This window comes from Globicephala melas, chromosome 4 (assembly GCF_963455315.2).
Source record: "Globicephala melas chromosome 4, mGloMel1.2, whole genome shotgun sequence".
Taxonomy (NCBI): Eukaryota; Metazoa; Chordata; class Mammalia; order Artiodactyla; family Delphinidae; genus Globicephala; species Globicephala melas.
The window spans coordinates 59,934,995-59,956,476 of record NC_083317.1 but is presented as its reverse complement, the minus strand read 5'-3'; the positions used below and the strand labels follow the sequence as shown (position 1 = coordinate 59,956,476).

Here is a 21,482-nt window from a genome sequence, read left to right as displayed (position 1 = left end):
CTTGCACTGGTGGCTGCTGCCTCACCAGAATCCCTAACCCAAACGGGGCAAACACCCCTGCTCTGTTCACTCCACACCACAGTCTGGTGTGAGATCAGGGTCAACCGGGCCATAGGAAAAGACTCAGTCTAGCTACACAGAGACAGCCCCGGGGGGGCCTGGGTTTTGATCTAGGTGGGGTGGCAGCAGCCACTGTCAGCGGGCACTCGGGCAGCACCCCAGGAGCAGGCAGTGGTTCATACCCCAGCTGAGCAAACACTCCCCACCCCCATCCACACTGCAGCTTGGTGCAGGATCTGGGGCAGACAGGCCCAGGGAGAAGGCTTGACCTAGCTGCTCAGAGACAGCCCCGGGGGACTGGGCTGTGATCCAGGTGGGGCACCAGCGACCACTGTCAGAGCTCGCTCCAGCAGCACCACAGGAGCACCCCGTGCTCAATGCTGGGTCTGGGGGAGACCGGTCCTATAAGAAGGCTGCCACAGAGGCAGCCCAGATCTCAGGCGGCAGCACAGCCACCTCAGTCCCCGCAGCCACAGTGCCCTGACCCCCAGCCCCAGGGTAGCAAATGCCCCGGCCCCGCCCACTCCACACCACAGCCTTGCACTCGATCTGGGACAAACACAGCAGGGGAAGAGATGTGACCCTGGGCTGCGTCTGAGCAGAGCTGACGTCACCTACTTAGGCAGCACATTGGTGCTCTGTAAGTGCACGAGCCCCAGTTCCTTCAGCACTCCCCACCTTTGGGGCGGAGCATGCACTCAAGGGTAATGGAGCCTGATCAAGCCTGACCCTCAGAGCTTCTGCTGCAACAACTGGGAACCTGACAAGGTGGTGACTGCCACTGAGCAGAGAGGAAGTCCTGCCTCACACCCTGCACAGGATTTAGATCCCCCAACACCAACCACACCGCTATCAGAGTGACAACGGCCAGTACACCCTGAGGACAGACATGGCTGGTGTCCATATCAAAACCAGCCCTCACACCAAAAACATTGGACATACACAGTCTACACAGGGATGCTCTCACATAGAAACACTCCTTCAACACCAAAATAGATAACTGTTTCTCCTAAATTCATGGAGACAGAGAAACTTAACTAAAATGAAAAGCAGAGGAACTACTCCCAATTAAAAGAGCAAGAGAAATCCCCTAAAATAAAAAATAATGAAACAGAGCTCACCAGTCTACCAGAACTCGAGTTCAAAAAGGTAATAATCAAAATGCTAACTGAATTAAGAAAGATTATCAATATAAACACAGATCACTGTAACAAGGAACTAGAAACTAAAAAAATGAACCAAAGATAATTCAATTTCCAAGATAAAAAGCAATCTGGAAGAAACGGATAGCTGACTGAATGATGCAGATGAACAAATAAGTGATCTGGAAGACAGAATAATGGAAATCACCCAATCAGAACAGCAGACCACTATGGAGAACAGTATGGAGGTTCCTTAAAAAACTAAAAATAGAACTACCATATGACCCAGCAATCCCACTACTGGGCATATGCCCTGAGAAAACCATAATTCAAAAAGAATCATGTACCAAAATGTCCATTGCAGCTGTATTTACGATAGCCAGGACATGGAAGCAACCTAAGTGTCCATCGACAGACGAATGGATAAAGAAGATGTGCACATATATACAATGGAATATTACTCAGCCATAAAAAGAAACGAAATTGAGTTATTTGTAGTGAGGTGGATGGACCTAGAGACTGTCATACGAGTGAAGTAAGTCAGAAAGAGAAAAAGAAATACTGTATGCTAACACATATATGGAATAAAAAAAAAAAAAAGTGGTTCTGAAGAACCTAGGGGCAGGACAGGAATAAAGATGCAGACATAGAGAATGGACTTGAGGACATGGGGAGGAGGAAGGGTAAGCTGGGACAAAGTGAGAGAGTGGCATGGACATATATACATTATCTAACGTAAAATAGATATCTAGTGGGAAGCAGCCGCATAGCACAGGGAGATCAGTTCAGTGCTTTGTGTCCACCTAGAGGGGTGGGATAGGGAGGGTGGGAGGGAGACACAAGAGGGAGGAGATATGGGGATATATGTATATCTATAGCTGATTCACTTTGTTATACAGCAGAAACTAACACACCATTGTAAAGCAATTATACTCCAACAAAGATGTTAAAAAATAATAATAATACTTATTGGGCAGGCCAAAAAGTGCCTTCAGTTTTTTAAGTAAAAATAAAAGACACATTTTTCATTTTCACCCAGAACTTTATTGAACAACATATTCACCCTTTTGTTCCACTACCTTCTACCATTTTTCAGGCAACTTCATAATTCCATCTTCCCAAAACTTTTTATCTTTTTTGAGCAAAGAACTGTTCCAGGTGCCTTTTACAGTCTTCCAGGGAATTGAAATTTTTTCCATTAAGAGAATTTTGTAAAGACCGAAATAAATGGAAATCCAAAGGTGCAATGTCTGCTGAATACGGCAGATGAATCAGAACTTCCCAGCCAAGCTGTAACAGCTTTTGCCAGGTCATCAAAGAAACATGTGGTCTTGTGTTATCCTGATGGAAGATTATGCGTTTTCTTTTGACTAATTCTGGATGCTTTTTGTTGAGTGCTGCTTTCAGTTGGTCTGATTGGGAGCAGAACTTGTTGGAATTAATCGTTTGGTTTTCCGGAAGGAGCTCATAATAGAGGACTCCCTTCCAATCCCACCATATACACAACATCACCTTCTCTGGATGAAAGCCAGCTTTTGGTGTGGTTGGTGGCAGTTCATTTCACATTGTTGTACAGTATCCACTTTTCATCGCCCGTCACAATTTGTTTTAAAAACAGAACGTTTTCATTACATTTCAGTATCACGTGTTCAGTATTACATTTCAGAATATCACGTGGAAACGTGGTCAGGAAGGTTTTTTTCACTTAACTTACGTGGAACCCAAACATCAAAGCAATGAACGTAGCCAAGCTGGGGCAAATGATTTTCAGCACTTGATTTGGATATTTTGAGTATGTCAGCTCTCTCCCGCGTGGTATAGCGTTGATTGTTCTCAATTATTGTTTCGATTTGATTGCTATCAACTTCATCTGGTCTACCCAACCGTGGAGCAACAGCCAGCGAGAAATCTCCAGCAGGAAACCTCACCACTTTTGACACATTCAACCAGTCACAGCACCTTCTCCATACACTGCACAAATCTTTTTGTGCATTTCAGTTGCTTTTTTACCTTTCTTGAAATAATAAAGCATAAAATGCCAAAAATGTTGTTTTTCTTCCATCTTTCATATTAAAATGGCTACATAAAAATTCACCAATTTTTATGTCTTTTTTTAAATGCATGCTGATATGACAGCTGTCACATACAATCTAACAAAATTGTTTCGAATTAAGTTAAAGACAAGTAAGTGCTACTAGAGCCATCTTATGGAAAAAACCAAACGAACCTATTGGCCCACCCACTAAAATGGCAAAAGTTAAAGAGAGGATTCTAAAGGCAGCAAGAGAAAAACAAAGAGTTGTTTACAAGGGAACCCTCATAACGCTATCAGCTGATTTCTCTGCAGAAACTCTGTAGGCCAGAAGGAAGTGGCGTGATATATTCAACGTTCTGAAAGGGAAAAACCTGCAACCTGGGATGCTCTATCCAGCAGGATTATCATTTAGAATAGAAGAAGAGATAAAGAATTTCTCAAACAGGCAAAAACTAAAAGAATTCAGCAATACCAAACCTAACCTAAAAGAAAGGTTGAAGGGTCTTCCTTAAATGGCAAGAAGAATCCATAGGAAAGGGAAAATCCCAATAGGAAGAGCAAATATATAGTTAAGGACTGAAGATCACTCAAATAAGCCAGTACATAGATTAAAAAACAATGAAAAAATTATAAGAGATTATAATTACAGTAAACAATAAAAGGATAAGCATGAAGATGTAAAGTAGGACATCGAAATCACAAAACGTGGGGGAGGAGAGTATAAAAATGTAGATATCTTTTAGAATGTGTTTGAACTTGAATGACCATCAGTTTAAAGCAAGTAGACGTATTTATGGGTCAACATACTTTAATTCCATGTTAACCACAAATAAAAAACATACAATAGATTCACAAAAAGAAAGGAATCAAGCATATACTACAAAAGAAAATCATCAAACTACAAAAGTAAAAGCAAGAAGAAGAAATGAACAAAGAAGAACTAGAAAAACAATTGGAAAACAAGGATTAAAATGGCAATAAGTACATATGTATCAATAATTAATTTAAATGCTGATAGACTAAATGCTCTGATCAAAAGACATAGAGTGACAGACTGGATAAACAACCAAGAACCTGCAATATGCTGCCTAAAAAGAAACTCACTTCAGGGCAAAAGACACAGACTGAAAGTAAGGGCAGCAAATGGAAACAAGAAAGTGGGGGTAGCAATACTCATATCAGACAAAATAGAGAACTTGGATTCATTCCAGGGTCACAAGGATGGTTCAGCATATGCAAGTCAATCAATGTGATACACCACATTACCAAAAGGAACAACAAACCACATCATCTCAATAGATGCAGAAAAAGCATTAACAAAATTCAACATCCATTCATGATAGAAACTCTCACCAAAGTGGGTACAGAGGGAACATATCTCAACACAATAAAGGCCACTTATGACAAATCCACAGCCAATACAATACTCAACAGTGAAAAGCTGAAAGCCTTCCCACTAAATTCAGGAACAAGACAAGGATGCTCACTCTCACCACTTCTATCCAACACAGTATTGGAAGTCCTAGCCACAGCAATCAGACAAGAAAAATAAATAAAATGTATCCACATTGGAGGGGAAGAGGTAAAAGTGTCACTATTTGCAGATGACATGATACTCTATATAGAGAACCCTAAGTCTCCACACAAAACTATTAGAACTAATAAATGAATTCAGCAAGGTAGCAGGATACAAAATTAATATACAGAAGTCTGTTGCATTTCTTTACACTAATAATGAAATACCAGAAAGTTTAAAAACTATCCCATTTAAAATCACATCAAGGGACTTCCCTGGTGGTCCAGTGGTAAAGAATCCGCTTTCCAACGAAGGGGACGTGGGTTCGATCCCTGGTCGGGGAATTAAGATCCCACATGCTGAGGGGCAGCTAAGCCCATACACCACAACTACTGAGCCCGCGTGCTGCAAACTACAGAGCCCACGCACTCTGGAACCCACGTGCCACAACTAGAGAGAAGACTGTGTGCCACAACGAAAGACCCCACATGCCGCAACAAAGATCCTGCATGCCGAAACTAAGACTCAGTGCAGCCAGAAAAGACCCAACGCAGCCAAAAAAGACCCAATGCAGCCAAAAAATAATAATAAAAATAAATAAAATCGCATCAAAAAATAAAAGATGTAGGAACAAAATTATCCAAGGAGGTGAAAGACCTACATGCTGAAAAGTACAAAACATTGATAAAGGAAACTGAAGATGACTCAAGGAAATGGAAAGCTATCCTGTGCTCTTGGATTGGAAGAATTAACATTGTTAAAATGGCCACACTATCCAAAGCAATCTACAGATTTAATGTGATCCCTATTAAAATACCCATGACATTTTTTACAGAAGTAGAATAATACTAAAATTTATATGGAACCACAGAAGACCCAGAATTGCCAGAGCAATTTTGAGAAAAATGAACAAAGCTGGAGGTATAACCCTCGCAGACTTCAGACAATACTACAAAGCTACAGTAATCAAAACAATGTAGTATTGGCACAAAAAACAGACTTACAGATCAATGGAACACAATAGAGAGCTCAGAAGCAAACCCATGCACCTATAGTCAATTAATCTACAACAAAGGAGGCAAGAATATACAATGGAGAAAAGACAGTCTCTTCAACAAATGGTGTTGGGAAAGCTGGACAGCTACATGTAAATCAATGAAATTAGAACATTCCCTCACACTGTATACAAAAGTAAACTCAAAATGGTTTAAAGGCCTAAATGTAAGACATGACACCATGAAACCTCCTAGAAGAGAACACAGGCAAAACATTCTTTGACATAAATCGTAGCAAAGTTTTCTTAGATCAGTTTCCCAAGGCAAAAGAAATAAAAGCAAAAATTAACCAATGGGAACTAATCAAACTTAAAAGCTTTTGCACAGCAAGGGAAACCATCAACAAAACAAAAAGACAATGGACAGAATGGGAGAAAGTATTTGAAAATGATGTGACCGACAAGGGCATAATATCCAAAACAACCAGCTCATGCAACTCAATAAGAGAAAAAACAAAACAACCCAATCCAAAAAAGGGCAGAAGACCTAAATAGACGTTTTTCCAAAGAAGACATACAGATGCCCAACAGGCACATGAAGAGACGCTCAGCATCGCTAATTATTAGAGAAATGCAAATCAAATCTACAAGATGTCACCTCACACTAGTCAGAATGACTATCATGAAAAAGTCTACAAATAATAAATGCTGGTGAGGCTGTGGAAAAAAGAGAACCGTTGTACACTGTCGGTGGGAATGTAAATTGGTGGATCCACTATGGAGAACAGTATGGAGGTTCCTTATGAAACTAAAGATACAGCTACCATATAATCCTGCAATCCCACTCCAGAAAAAAATGAAAATTCTAATTCAAAAAGATACATACATCCCAATGTTCATAGCAGCAATGTTCGTAATTTACAAAGCCAAGACATGGAAGCGACCCAAATGCCCATCAGCAGACAACTGGCTTAATATTTTTTTCCTCAACTAAAATTCAAGACCGTTGTTGGAGGTGAGGTTACCAGTGGGCTTTTTAAACAATTCACGTCCAAGCACCAGGACCTTGATGCTAATAACTGTGGCATGTGCTGCACGTGCTGCACGTGCTTTCCCAGCATCTCTACCTCAAGGACTTTGGCTGCTGGAGCCTTTGTTCCACTAGCCCTGCCTCACACACAAGGTGCAGGCTGCGGTCAGACCCCCTGAGGAGTACATCTCATGGCCTGCACTCAGAGGCCACCAGGTGCTCTGCTCAGATGTCACCTTCTCACAGAGGGTGACCTGTGATGGAAGACCACCTGATGCAAGAGAAAAATAACCCATTGGTCACCTCCATCCTCTTTCGTTGCTTCATTTTCTTTGCAGCATTCTTACTGTCTGAATCCCAATTGTGATTTCCATACCTTTCATAGAACATTTTATTCACATAAGGATTACTTTTGTAAAGTTTGCAATTCAGTTAGCTGGAAAGTCAACTTTTCCGTCGTATTTCACTTTTTTCCTTTTTATTCTTAAAGGAGGATTCTCTGGATCACATTTCAGACATGGAAGAAGTTTGCAAAATTTACGAAAGAGGAAAGAGGAAAAGAAGAAAGGCGAGAGCAGCTCCGTAGGAAGGTAGCTGAAATTCTTCCAGACTTCCAGATGCTCACACCGCTGTGACTCAGGTATACAGCAATCAGATGCTCGGCCCGTGGGTAAGGAGTCCTTGGTGTGCCAGTGGCCACAGCCCAGTGCAGTGCTTGCAGTGGGAATCTCCATCAGTCCGTGTGTGTGTGTGTGATCTCCACCCACCCACACAGGCGCGCATATATCTGGTTTATGTTCTGTCACGTACTTCTTGGATCAACGAAATTATTTTGTGAATTTGTATTCCCTTCTTTGATATCTCCTAGGTTGCTAATCAGTCCACTAACGCATTTATCACAGCAGGATCATCCAAAGGAACAGTCTAGAGCTCTGCTGTTCAGATGTACCCTATGTATTTTTAGGATCATAAACTTTAAAAAGGACAAGTGTTTGCTTGCCTGAGACTGTGAAGAAAAATATGTCCTTATAGCTGAATGTGAACTGTTGACAAATGTAACTTTAATTAAATAGAAATCAAAAGTAGTGGGCACTTAGAAAAGGAGGGCCAGTCATCTGGTACCTTAGCATCAGCAACAGGCATCCTACCAGACCCTGTTCCTTTTTGCCCACCTGATGGAAAACCGTGGATCAAAAGGCATCCTAGGCAGCTGCTGCAAAGGGTAGCAGTGTATCCTGATTCCAGAGAATCCGGAGCACCCGAGATACTTCTCCTCAGTGCACTTTGCTAAGCATGAAGGGAAGTCCAAAAGCTAAAGGCTCTATCAAAGGCAGTCCAGCAATTTGTTCAAGTGTCTGCTTGTGCTCCCAACTGCAACTTCTACATAACACACTCGATCAGTCTTCCGGTCCTCAGCTCAGTTTGCTCTGTGTATCAAGGTCCTTATCTTGAATTCAAAGAATGTTTTAATGTTTAAGATGCTAAAGAATATAAAGACTGACAAGACACTCCTGTGAATTGTCTGAGAGAGTTGCCTGCTAGAAAAAAAGTTTTCATTACAAAACACATGCTCATTACAACAAATTCAGGCAGTAAATGCACACAGTAAAACGAGACAGTCCCTTGCAGCCCTGAGGTAACTACTATTATTTGATAAGCTGAAACTTTGACTTGGTAAAATAAAACTGTGTGTCGTTCAATAAATTCTGTTATTGTCTCTTACTTCCTAGAAGGGATATCTAGCTACACCACCTGCAAAATCACATATCCTTCTTCTATAGAAAATGTATTATGATTTACTCAGATATGACCAAACATACCATATTGAACTTTTATTTCTTCCACAATGTCCCTGTTCCCACTCATCTTTTCCTTTAATATGATTATGAAGTCATATCTAAAAACTCTTTTTAAGACTAATGGCCACTAAAGAAATGCGACTAAAAGTAACTCACAGTTAACCTCTTCTCATCTAAATCACTATCTGTCTTTACTTATCAATAGCACAGTTATAGAATATTGGCCGGTATCAGCCCCCAGAAATAAAATATCAATTTTATTTTAATGCCAAGCCAGTAGATAAGGAAGGGTGACTACCTCAAGTAAACCTGCCAGGGGCCTAAATAAATCCCATAAAGCTTAAGTTTCCTCTCTTAAGCTTTATTTCACCTCAAGCATCAATTAGAGATTGAGTCTTCAGCAGCCCATATTCTCATTGGGCCAGCGAAGACTTTTTAATCTACTTATAGAACCTTCTAAAGAGACACCAGGAAATAACTTAGAAACTGACCTCCTTAGTAAGTGACTTAGTAAATGACCTAACGTTTCTTGCTGCGCTCTCTTAAAGATATGATTTAAAGTGTTACTGCTGACAAAATGCCCAAATAAGCAGTATCCCTGGCCTACAAAACCAGAAAAGTAACCACAAGGAAAAGAATAGTTTATGGCTAGGGACGGTTTAAGTCCACAGGATGGGGACATCTAGGTAGCCAAAGAGGCAGCCCAGGTCTAATGCACGCTTTTCTTAAAGCAAAAGAGTTCAGGAGACACACCAAGAAACAACAACGATTTTCCTTAAAGAAAGCACTTTATTTTCCATTTAAACAACTTGGTCACAGTACGTTATTTTACATAAATGGCAGTAATTTTTAAAATCTCCACTTAAAAGGCCTTGTGTCTGAGTCTGAGGTGATAAGAGGATATGAATACAAGTATAAAAACAGTGCAAAACGTTTAGCCCGCAGCGTCCAGTGTTGGCTTCACAAGTCCCCTTTAACGTTGCTGAATCAGTTACGTTAAATTTAATACTAAATAAATTTTCCTGGGTTTCCTCTAGTCTAACATCAGACCCAGAAACGTAATCAGACGAAAAGGCTCAGAGGCGCCAACAACTCCAACCGGCCAATCACCTAGACCACGGGATCGCGACAAGCTGAGCTCTGTAACCCGGCATCTTGTCAGGGGCGCCATGTGAAGAAATAGAGGATTTTAGTTGCATCGATAACTGGAATAGACTAGCTCTGCTTTTAAAGGTTTGCTTTTAAAGTATGAGTTTTCTAGAAGATAATGGTGCCATCGGGAAGGCTAGCTAGGAGCGTCACAAGCCCATCCCATAAACAGTCACAACCTCTAAGGAATGTGTCTCCACTAAACCATTCAGTCTCTGGCCTGCTGCTGATACTACGGTGAAACCCTTAGTGCCAACTGAAGTGGGGATAACTGTCCATTAGAAACAGGATTGAATGTAGCTGATTTTGCAAAACGTTTATATTAATCACAACAAACATCCACAAGAGCATACCGCATTTTATTCAGCGATCAGTTAAGCATGGCTCTCGTTCTCCCCCTGCATCACCTTGGCGATGTGTAATACAGAATGGCATACTTGTCAAGCTGCTGATGAGAAAACCAGATTCCAAACAGGTGCCTCACGCAAAAGTCTCTATCATCCATTGCTTGTTTGAGGAACTGCTCCTTTTTAATATGCAGGGTACCAAAATATAGCTAAAAGTGAAGTCATATAAACCTGCTGACCGGGACGCTTAAACCTCACAGAACCTTAATTTTCAAACATCCTGGTTAAAACTGTGCTTCTAGATGTCATATTTTTGCTTAGTTGCGTTTTATAATAAAAAGCTAATGTCCTACCCAAAGGAAACAGTCTATTAAGCAGATGGTCACTATTACAGAGAACCTTACCAGCATTGTGTTTTCTGGCAGTGGAAGATTCTATTATAGAAAATTTTCTCTTGCTAAAAATTTTAGAAGTACCAAGGACTGTTGCATAAGAGAAAGTTTGTAACAGTCTTTCTGCTAGGCAGATGGTACAGTGGAAGACAACATTTACTTCATTCACCAAAGGGGACCACCAGTACTTGGAGAGCAAAGATTTACAGGATCCTAAAAACAGACACGCAGGTGGCTGACGTGAGAGGAGCAGCCCCGCGTCCCCAGAACACGCTTCAGGCTTGATTCGGCAGCATCAGAGGAGCCCACCAAAGGGCCGCTGTCAGGGGTCAGTTCACCTTAGGTGTGCCCAGCTATAGTCACAAAGTACTCTTTGGGTGGCGTAAGAAACATTTCTAAATACTGAAGGATTTTCTCCCTTCGTGCAATCCTGATTCTCAACTATTTCTCCCTCACATCTTTCAAGTGGACCCATTTCTCTCCCCCGGGAAGAGTGTACCGTGGCATGACAGTAACGTAAGTGGTCAGACTACAGCAGATCATTTACTCAACTCCATATCCAGTATGTTTAACAGAAACTGAGGATGTGGGGTGAAAGGGGGGGACGCACTTATCTGAAATACGTCGGGGCGGGCCTGCTCCTACGGCCAAGAAACTGCAGTTACAGGTCCGCAGGGCAATCCTCCCAGCCGCCACCACCACTTGCGCCTGGGACTCATTTGTTCCCAGAGGCCTTGTCCTTTAAAAGGACGAAATCCCTCAAATAGCTCCAGACCCTAAAAAGGGTTGAAAGTCCAGGAGTAGAGACCAAGGATATCCCAGAGTCCACAGAAACTGCTCACATATATAGCGCCTTGGTGCAAATACTTCAGTAGGCTTTTACCTCCGCAGAACCACGGAGCTTTTCAAAGGGTTGAGCTTTCTTCTGTAAACTGCCAACCATGAAGTTCTCAACTTCAAACAAGCACCTGAGTTCCAATCAGCCAGAATAATATACAAGGAGTTCTTATCTGAGTGAGGGAAACCGTGAGTTGCCCCATCCAGGTAACCCTGTTAGGGGTGCACTGTTACAAGGATGATGGTCATTCCTTACTCTCCCAGATGACTCTGGTCTTTAGGGTACTCCTCAGCTTCAGCGCATCATATTTTGATTGTGGTTAAAGATTTGGCAAGAGGCCAAGGTTACTGACTATATTAACATTTCTATGAATTTTATTATCAATTGCTAGACAATCAGAGTTGGCTATACATCTGGCATTCAGGAGACTAAAAGCAGAGATTTCTGGCCACATGTGCTGTCCCTGACATCATTACTCTCTCTCTCTCTCACCTCCAACCCACACAAAGAGGAATTCGTTACATCGCCTCCAATGTTAACTGCAAATAAATGCTTGATTCTGGACCAGGGACAGGGTACCACTGTACACACCACAGACTCTGCTAACATCCCCAGACTTGCTCTTTGGCTCATCCTAGTGGAATACGGAGCCTATCGTTCAGTAAACAATCCATCTCTAGGGAGAGCAACGACAAGCCTGTATAAAAATGTGATGCCTGTCTTAAGGACAGCCTCGATTAATAGCAGGACTAGGGACGGTCCCAGCTGCAAAGGGTGGCAATGCTGTAGAAGTAGCAATATTTCTTCTCGACCTTTATAAACCTCTTGCCACAGCAGCATGCACAGAAGGACTGACTGAAAAAGCTGGCGGTATTTTCCCTATATTAAGCTATCAGCCAAAACAAATGTAAGGGCTCATGAATTCTTTGGGGTTCCAAAAACAAGTTCAGGTACAAAACCAAGTATTTCAAGAGGGTATTTTTCCCCATGTTAAGTTGCCTCATCTTAATTCTATGCCAGAATCGCTAAATATTTAATCCTTTACACGTTTTCCGTTTTGAGGTAGGATTAAAGAAACAATTTAGGAAGAGCCAGGGAAGAACAGTAATCTATTAATTAGTGGAAACCACATATACCCTGTTTCTTCTCTCCTAGTGAGATACTTTTATCTTGGGAAAGGTGAATGAGAAGTAATGTGCAAGTTAAGTGGGAAGACGTCAATCAGCCCCTCAGAGAGCTCATGCCAGAATAATGTGAACACCAGAATACTGGCTTTTGCAACTTGGTGCTATTACTGACAGTGCCTGAATCACTTATATCAACAAGAAAGTCAAGCTCTTGACATTAACCAGCCACCCTACCCACAAAGAGAGTAAAATCTTCCCGATAGGAGTGTCTGTTCTCGTCCAGCCATTGTCGCAAGTGTGCTAGCACCTGACCAGGCAACACGTGGGAAGAGGAAAAAAACACTGATGCCTACTGGAGTTACTTAGAGTAAATCCAAACAGAATAAATCCATAAGAAATAAGATCAATGTAAGAACTCATCACCTAAACTCATGATCACTGTGCATTCACTAGCAATAATTAGGCTCGTAATCATTATCAACTTTCAAGATCAGATGACAGCGTAAATCCATTTGGTCGTCTTCTACCCTGTTTGAGTAGTTAATGTCTAATACTTCAGAAAGAGAAATCCCCATAACCGTACCATATGGTATTTGGGGATCGTTTTTTCACTCTGAAATGCTGAAAATGGACTGGCTTCAATATTCTGACCTGAAATATTTTTTCCAGTCTTAGGAGTCTCCTAATAATAATTCACACCTCTCTGGTGCTTTAGTTTTTCGTTGTTTTTCAGTGCTTTCCACATACCGCATCCCTCTCGTGACCCTCCCGTGTCCCCCCGCACAACCGCTCTGTGAGGTAGCCAGGGCAGCATCAGTACCCCACTTGACAAATGAACCTGAGACTCAGGGAAGTGACCTGACCGAGGGTCGCATGGCTATTAGGAGTTGAAAGAGGGACTAGAAACTACCCTAATCCAAAACTCTTTCTCCCATACTAATGGGTGGCAATTGCTTCTATCAATTTCTGCATTAGCAATCCACATCCTTTTCAACTTCTGGTGACTGAGTTAGTTAATAAGGTGACTGGAAAGGAATGGCTCTACTTTTACTGCTTTGATATAAAAATCCCTTAAATGGTGAAGTCAGAAAAATTCATTTCTTCCCAGTCCAGTGCCTAAACCTGAGCATGGCCCTATAACGCCTTTAAGAAACCGGGGATAAACGCAAGCATCCCACGCGTACCGAAGTGTAGGATGCAAGGGAGCAGAGGGAGGAGACGCCCTCCCGCCCCCAGAGCCGTACAGAAGGCACTTCATACTATGTCCTCAGCAGGGTGGTGGAAGGGGTGCGTGCCCAGGGTGGAGAACTGGTGCCAGTTCCGCAGGAAGCCCCGATTGTACTGGCCTGTGTCCACGATGAGCCCGCAGAGCAGCCGGCGCCCCGTCTTCTGTCGAAGGGCCTGCTGCACTTCCCTCTCCGTCACGTTGTAGCTGATGTTTATCAGCTGGATCAGGAAGATGTAGGCCATGCCCCCCATGATGATGACAGAGTACCACACGCAGGTGAAGCACAGAGCTGAGCTGGGAGCAGGAAAAGGCAGGTCAGGGCGGCCAACGCTGCACATTCAGGGCTCTCCCCATGGTAACATTTTACACACGTAGTACTTACTCCTAAGGACGCTGGCCCCTTCCCTCATTACCCCACTTGGAAGACACTTTTCTCTCCTCGGAGTGCCAATAAATAACCTGCTTCACTTATGACTCTTAACATGTTCTTATAATTACTGGTGCCTCCTTTTCTAGGATGTGATACTAGAACAGCAGGGACTGTTTTGTGTGTTTCGTGTCCCCCACACAGCCAAGAGTGTCTGACACAACCGCAGTCAAGATCTGTTTGTTGCATGAATAATTCCTAAATTGTTCTTAACGCAGAAGAAAACGGAGGCGCCGTGAGATTGCTGTAAACGTCCTCAAGGGAGCTGTGGGTGGGACCGAGCAGCAGTGCTAAGGTTGCTCATCCCCGTTCTTTTCCGTACAAGGCCGACGAGCTCAGGTAAGAGGACAGCTCCCAGCACCAGCAGCCCTGAAGGAGCGCCAGGAGCACTGTCACATTTCAAATCCCGCTTTCCAAAACCAAACAGGGTCACACAGGACAAGAAAGCTGCTTCCAGCTCATTAATAAGGCTGTGAGGAGAGGCTGCCGATTAACGTCTGCCAAGTGATTATTTTCAAACATCTGCACGTGAGTTAGAGGGAAACTCATTCAGAATCTTCATCTGTTAAGCTGAAAGGGACCTCAGGGATGATTAAATCGCCACAAAGATGAGGAAAACTGAGGCCCAGTGAGGAGACATGAATCGTGGGTCCATAGCACTGAGAACACAGCAGCAGGACTGTGTTCCTCATTTCATTTACAGGGCCCACAGAAAGCCTAGAAAACTCATGCTTACCAACACACAGACACAACGACCCCCAAGGGCCTCTGCTTTCTTCTCGCTCTTTGTTTTCAAGACACTCCCTGCTTTGTCCCCATAGCACCCCTGTGTGGGCCCTTGTCTGTACCAGTCTGTGGACAGATCTCCCCCTCGCCACTGCAGAGCTAGACATTCGTGGGCATTAGAACAGATGGGCCCTCCTCGCAGGTTAAGTTCCTGTCTTCTCTGTGTTGAGAGTCTTCATAGGTTGTGAAATCCTTCAGTGACTACTATTCTTAGTGGGTTGTGATAAATGTCCTCGAGCAGCGCTTTCGGGGACAGGGCGGGCAGGGGATTGGGCCAGAACTAAAAAGTTCCCGCTTCTGCTACAGCACGGAGATCATCACACTGTATAAATGGGCCCCAACCTAAAAACACTGAAGGAAATTCTGACCTAGATACCACAGTAATCATGAGTGGTGATTTAAAAAAAAAAAAAAAGTAGAACAGGAAGAAAATCAATGGAGGTTAAATAGAAAAGAAAGGTTACAGAGATTGTAAGCATTTCACGAAAGGGTCAGAAGCGGTAAATTAAGACTGGGCTACAAAGCACCAGAAAACAGCAATAAAGTGAGAATTTCCCCAATAACGAGCGACAAAAGAGACCACATCCATACCCAGAGACTGCTACTTTAGTTATCATTTCAGTTTCACTGTGGCTACCTTGGACATGCTAGTGGTCGTTTGACTCTGGAGTCCCTGAGTAAGCCTAGTCCTACTTGTAGAGCACTGGTTCCTCACTTTTTAAGGTCAACGTTCCTTGTGACATCACCCAGAAAAATGCACGTATCCACTGCACAACTGTGTGTTGGCAATTTCAGGGATACCCAGCGTCCCCAGAACCTGTCCTGTGTTTTGGGTGAGACCCCCTAACCTAGCAGTGAATCACAGCCCCGTACATTCACTGCAAATCCACTCCCGCTTCCGTGGGGCCCCGTATGGGGTATCCATGTCTCACCTGTAATTTGCATAAACTCCAGGGCAATAGAAGAGAGCTGTGAAGACACTTCTATCCGTACAAATGGTGTCCAAGGTCAGCGTTACCCCGTACACCGAGGTGAGGAGGAAGACCAGAAGGGCAAGCATAAATGCTTGATGATTTGATTCTCCGACACAGCTATTTATCCTCCAAACAGCACAGAGGGGGAGAAAACAAACATGTTTTTAAACGTTCTCTAATAGCTAAATAAACAAGAAAGCTTTTAAAACAGAGATAGTGTGAATTTCAGTTATTTAAAAATAAGTTCTCTTGTTTTTCAGTTTTAGGGAATTAAAAACTTGTCTGCTGAGAGATGTAGTCTTATATTCTCCGCTCTTTGCAAGGTGAAATCATATCATTAGCTTAAGGACAAGACTAAGTCAAAAAGCAGAACCTGGCTAACAAATCTTTCTAGGTATTATTAATAAGTGAAGTCTGTTACCCAAGTCTGTTACCCAATGTTAAGAGAGTTAACACTGTAATCACCACCATAAGGATAGGATGGTATCAGAGTTATAAAAACTTAAAAATGCTAAATCAGAAGTATTATACAATGTGGGAAAACATATTACACATATTAATAAAAGATCCCAAGAGGTTAGAAGCACAGTGTGGGGTAGAGAACTCAATAGTATGCAGACTACTTGTCAGGTACAGAGTTCCATGCCATGGCCGTTTGCAGGGCAGGATGACAGGCACGCCGGGATGCTCCAGCAGGCAGAGATTTCACAGGCGAGGCTATCAGGACCTCTGCAAACCAGCGCTTCTAAATGGGCCACCACCCTGCACACACGCACGCACATACCCAGGTATTCACGATAATAAATGATGAAGACAGAGAAGAGGAAAACCTAAAAATGAAAATACCTGCTTACTCCTAAAGACAAAGCCCCAGAAAAGAGCTGTCCCTGTTCATGAGCCTTGAACTTAAGGTCTGCTCCTGTGTCCTCCAGGGCTGTCTGCACCCTCACCCTGTCCCATGTCCCCTTCTGAGGGGGAGAGTGTGACATGATCAGAAGCCTAGATAAAAGGCATAATTCACTGACCGTGACTGCCTGAAGAACAAGTTGCAAACATGCTACTTACAGCATTCATATCTGAATTAATCACGCTCCTTTAGTTTAAGATTTATTCAGTAAAGCTGCAACATTTTCTTTAAAAGTTGCACCGCACATGTTACGGGTGTCCTCAGGTGTCCTCGATTGTCATTGGCCAGCAAAGAGGTACCCAAAAAGCCCATTTCTGCACCACTAAACAAATAGGGAGTTATCTGGCAGGGCCTTAAGTCAATAATATCAACTAGAAGTCACTGGTAGCATCAAAATGATGACGGATACATGGTCAGAGGATAAGAGTCACCTAAAAGTACAGGAACACTTTTTGAGCTCTGTGAGCACAGGGGGATGTGCCTACACTACGTCTGATACATTCTTTTTTAAAAAGTCATTCAACTGTAGATACTTCTCTCTTAGAAAGGAGAAGATGAGGGGCAGCTCAAAAGAGAAAGCGGGGGGAAAAAAAAAAAACACCTTCAGGAAATGACTGAAAAGAACTAAATTTGTGAAGCTCAAAAAACTGATGACTAAGTGGGAACATCATAACAGCCCACAAATATCTCCAAGGTGTAAAGCTGGGAAGGAAATTTGAGGATGGCCCAAAGGAAGAGCAAACCCGGCTAGAGTCTCACGTGAATGCACCCTCCGCAAGCCTCCAGATTTTTCCAACATACCAGACGCAGTGATGATCCATCCTCCTCACACAGACACCGCAGATCCGGCAGTGCCAGGCCCGGGCCGGCCGCACCAGCCGGCACTTGGCGCACCAGTCCTCCTTCCCCGTGGCGGGGCTTCCGGCCAACGTCCTGGGACAGCCCTTAGGCTCATCCTTGGGCCCGCGGTTGTTGAGACCGCCCGCTGGGTCTGCGCCGGGGAACCCTTTGGGCTTCTCCGGCCCTGTTCTGTTCAGGTATTCGGTTTGGCTGCCGCTTAGAGATCTGTCATCGTTTGCTGGGTTTCTGAGGTAGCCTGGATCCTTCTTGGCTCGCCACAAGGCTAAGAGTATGAGAAGTAACCCGCAGGTAAGCAGAGCCAGCTGAGTGGGCCCTACACGCCCCCTGGGGACGACCTCCTGCAGGAACACGTAGTACATGTAGCCCAGAGAGAACAGTCCGAGGCTCAGGAAAAACAGAGTCTGTTCTTTCCTTCTGTGAGTGAGGTAGTAGTACCACAGAGCCAGCACAGGGAGGGAGGTCAAAACCACCCCCCCCAGGAAGAAATGCCACGAAGCCACTCGCAGGAAGACAGGCAGCAGGAAGAGTGGGGGAAGGAGGCTAATGTTAACTTTCCTGGCCCCCCTAAGCCAAGGAATCCGGAGGCGGTCAGAGATCGTATCCATGATCCTTTCGTAGGTCTCGGGCTGCACGGACTTACACGTGATCCATCTGTTCCGAGACAGCACAGAGAAGACACCTCTGACGTGTTTGTTGAATGAAAAACCACTCAACACTGTAGGCCAGACAGCAGGATAAATGATGAAAGATGCCAAAGACCAAGCATTCTACTTCCTTACTATTAAACACGAGCTCTTCAGATTCATGTATAATTTCTTAATACGAATGACAAAATGTTTAGATATTTAACAGAACTATTTCTCCATGAAACAAATACACAGGAATACACACGTATTCCACATAAGTCCTGTTCAGACTGGGGTGGGCGTAGAGCCATAAAAATCTCAAAAAAATTCACCATCTAGTTGTGAAGACAACATGGGAATTCAAGAAATATTAGGTAAGCGACAAAGTAGCAAAATCACCCGATGAACTATTACAGTCAAACACGGTAAGGTGTGCTCAGAGGAGAGGACACACTTCTGGGTGGAGTCATCACAGGGGTCTTTGTGGGAAAAAAGGGATTTGTGCTCGACCTTGACAGCTGGCTAGTATTCCTGTGGGTGGAGAGGAAGGCAAGAAGGCGTTCCAGTGGAGAGATGCATGTGCAGCACAAAACCTGTCCTGGGCCGGGGGAGTAAACCAGTTCAATAGGGCAGGGGGCTGCATAAGGAAGCGTGGAGGTCAAACTAGTACAAGTCAAATGACTGAGCTTGGTGGACAGGTAGTATTGTTGACTTTTTTTGCATATTAGGCTATTATGGAAAGGAACAGTTTAAGGAAGGATAACATTGGTTTTAGAGATTTAGAATGAAAAAAAAATTTAGAATTTTAAAAAATAGGGCTAGACTTGGAAGTGAATGGGAACTAACTATATGGGAGGCATACAGAGCAGCGGGTCTGTAGAAATGCTGGGAGCCCATCTTATCCAGAAGGGTCTGGAGAGAAGAAAACTCAGGGACAGCCCAGGTCTCAAGGGCTGGGAGGGAGGAAGAGTTAGAAGGCCAATGGAAGAGCTGTGGTCTTGAGTGATGGAGGTTACAGAAAAGGCATCATTTCTCCATTCATTAGTCCAAAGTGTTCTACTTTCTCAGTATGGATTTTAGACTAAGACTAAAGAACCTACATTTAAAGACACCTGTAAGAGACTATTGACACTGTCAAGGAAGAATTACAAAGGGATTATGGGATACTAGACTACAGTAGTCCCCAAGAACGCTTCTCATGGCGAGATGAACATACCAAGCAGCATACCAAATCAGCAATGTGCCACTGCAATGACTTTTTTTAACCAGAAGGAATTATGGATGGGAAAAGCAAGTTTCCACCATCTGTGTTCTCCCCACGTTATGCTTTCCATGTGATAATTTTTAAATATATAATTATTTAGAAAATAGATAAAAACCAGGTTATTACTGTTTGGCACAAAATTTTTTCAGTGATATTAGAAATCATCTCTTTGGATAGTTAATTTCCATCACTTGGGATAATGGTGAAAATAAAAGCCAAATACAATAGCATCAATCAGGACTGTGTTGCTGCTCATGCTGAAAACAGCCAGTCCAGGGGAGGCACATGCCTTCTGGCTGGATTTCCTCCCCAGAAACAAGGGGTGAAACCGATTCCAAGAGCAGAAAAATGATTTTTCAACCCTCAAGGCCCTGTGTGGCCAAGTGCAATCCAGTCCCAAGATGTCAGTCTCTGAATGCTGAGACCACTGAGAATTGTAGGAACTTTCTGGTACTAATGTGTTCATTTTAAACTTACAGATTCTCCTGGCCTGCATTTTATTTTTTTTAATGCGTTTAACTTGCCTACTATCCCTTTACCTGCCTGTTCTCTCTGTCACCTCCTCCCTTTAAATGAGAAATAATAATGTCCTAGTAAACTGAGCTGAACAGACAGTTGTGCACTACTGAGTAATAATTCATCTTTATAAAGTCCTCACACTTGACATAAAAGACAACTTTCAGTTGGAGATAAGTGGAAACAGAATGAAGAGCAAATTCTAGTGTTCTGGATGGCTAAGCTGAAAGTATACATGGTAGTTCTCAAAAGGGCCGGAGGGATCAGCATCTAGAAACACACAGCTCTTACCTATCACACCCTTCATCCAGGTCTTGGCAATCACACAAACAAGCAGCCACGTGGTTCTTTTTCCCATTTCGATCTAGGTACTCGCAGCAGCACAGGGGCTCCAGTTCAGGTTCTTCCGCTTTGTTTTTCTTTCCTGGCTTCATACTGCCCTTCTTGGTCATGATTTCCACCTGTCACCATGAGGCATAAGAAGCCCTCAGGAAGTAAAGTGGAAAGAACACAACTCACATCTTGTAAGCACATCCAAGCCTATACCTGATTAACCACCAACGCCTGAGAAATCAAAAATGAGAAGAGGCGGAGGTGGTCCCCTTTTCATCAGGCTTTACTGGCTCGGCGTAGCCAGACACAAAGCTCTAGGGCTCTAAGGGCTCCAAGCGCCTTCACCGCCAGGTCCCCATCCAGGACAGGCGCCGCCTGGGCGCTAGCCGTTCCCATGACGACAGCCTACTACGCGGCCCGGGACAGCCGGGGCATGGGTGGCTGCACTCACCTGCGGGTGCGGGCTGGGGAGGGCCGGGCTGTCCCCGCCCGAAGCCAGGGTGAGGGTGGAAACACCCTCGGAGCTGCGGGAGGAGACAAAGCATGTATCCGCTGGGGCCGACTACCCGGCTCCGGAGAGGCCACCCGGCGCCCGGGCAGCGCTCAGGGTCGCCGTCCAGACCCACTTCTCCGCCGCGAGGTGGGCGCGCCTCTCCCGCCCCGGCCAATCGTGAGGACGTGGGTGGGCCGAGAACACCGCCCAGCCCGAAGAATGACCTTGGGAGGTAAGTTACCTGCGCTCCCGGGCCGAGGTGCGGCTGCAGTCAAAGAGGCCGAGGCGGAGAGGAGAAGGGTCGGCTCCTCCCGAGGCGCGGACGCGTCTGCCGATCTCTGCTCCACGGGGCTCCCGACGCGATGGCTGGAGTCTCAGGGACCCCGGCTCCGTTCTCCGCCGCGCCCTCTCCGCCGCCGCCCACCTGTGACCACAGCGGGCCGCCGCTGGGGAGGTGCGCCCGCCTCCCGCGGTGCCCCCAGCCAACTCCCGCCGTGTCCCCCGCCGCCCCACGGCCGGCCCGGCTGAGCGCGGCAAGTCCGCGAGCTTCCGGGTGCCCCGCCCCCGCCGCCGGGCATCCCCCGCCCGCACGTGCGGAGCCCTCCGGCGAGGCCCCTCCCCCGGCCCGCGGCCCTGGC

General features: G+C 44.5%; 2 protein-coding genes across 12 annotated transcripts in view; one reads left to right on the top strand and one right to left on the bottom strand.

Moving 5' to 3' along the window:
* Positions 1 to 9,793, top strand: part of CCDC191 (coiled-coil domain containing 191) — a 102,556-nt gene extending 92,763 nt beyond the window's left edge. For 3 of the 5 annotated variants that reach the window (XM_060298077.1, XM_060298076.1, XM_030836814.2), the window contains exon 17: positions 7,268 to 8,466. In XM_060298077.1, the coding sequence (XP_060154060.1) occupies positions 7,268 to 7,412 (145 nt within the window). In that variant the 3' untranslated portion in view covers positions 7,413 to 8,466. Of the gene's footprint in view, positions 1 to 7,267; positions 8,467 to 9,613 lie in introns of those variants that run through there. The other 2 variants (XM_060298075.2, XM_060298074.1) reach the window with 2 other exon arrangements.
* On the bottom strand, positions 9,367 to 21,297 carry ZDHHC23 (zinc finger DHHC-type palmitoyltransferase 23). Of its 7 annotated transcripts, XM_030836821.2 has the most exons (6): positions 21,086 to 21,297; positions 20,803 to 20,875; positions 20,310 to 20,479; positions 17,553 to 18,263; positions 15,803 to 15,970; positions 9,367 to 13,951 (listed from the first exon to the last, which is right to left on the bottom strand). In XM_030836821.2, the coding sequence occupies exons 3-6, from the start codon at positions 20,468 to 20,470 to the stop codon at positions 13,684 to 13,686; spliced, it is 1,308 nt and encodes a 435-aa protein (XP_030692681.1). In that variant the 5' UTR covers positions 20,471 to 20,479; positions 20,803 to 20,875; positions 21,086 to 21,297; the 3' UTR covers positions 9,367 to 13,683. The 7 variants fall into 7 exon arrangements, with proteins under 7 accessions (XP_030692681.1, XP_030692679.1, XP_030692682.1 ...); XM_030836819.2 differs by lacking the exon at positions 20,803 to 20,875 and having other exon boundaries at positions 20,310 to 20,504; XM_030836822.2 differs by lacking the exon at positions 20,803 to 20,875.
* Between the last annotated feature and the right edge of the window lie 185 nt (positions 21,298 to 21,482).

What these genes read in the sequence shown, in the direction of transcription:
- ZDHHC23 (XM_030836821.2), bottom strand. Translation starts at nt 20,470, where the DNA reads ATGACCAAGAAGGGCAGTATGAAGCCAGGAAAGAAAAACAAAGCGGAA. An exon ending in CTGGATGAAGGGTGTGATAG is followed by an intron (nt 18,264 to 20,309) that starts GTAAGAGCTGTG and finishes GTCTCGGAACAG; the next exon opens with ATGGATCACGTGTAAGTCCG. An exon ending in GGAGTTTATGCAAATTACAG is followed by an intron (nt 13,952 to 15,802) that starts GTGAGACATGGA and finishes TCCTGCTCCCAG; the next exon opens with CTCAGCTCTGTGCTTCACCT.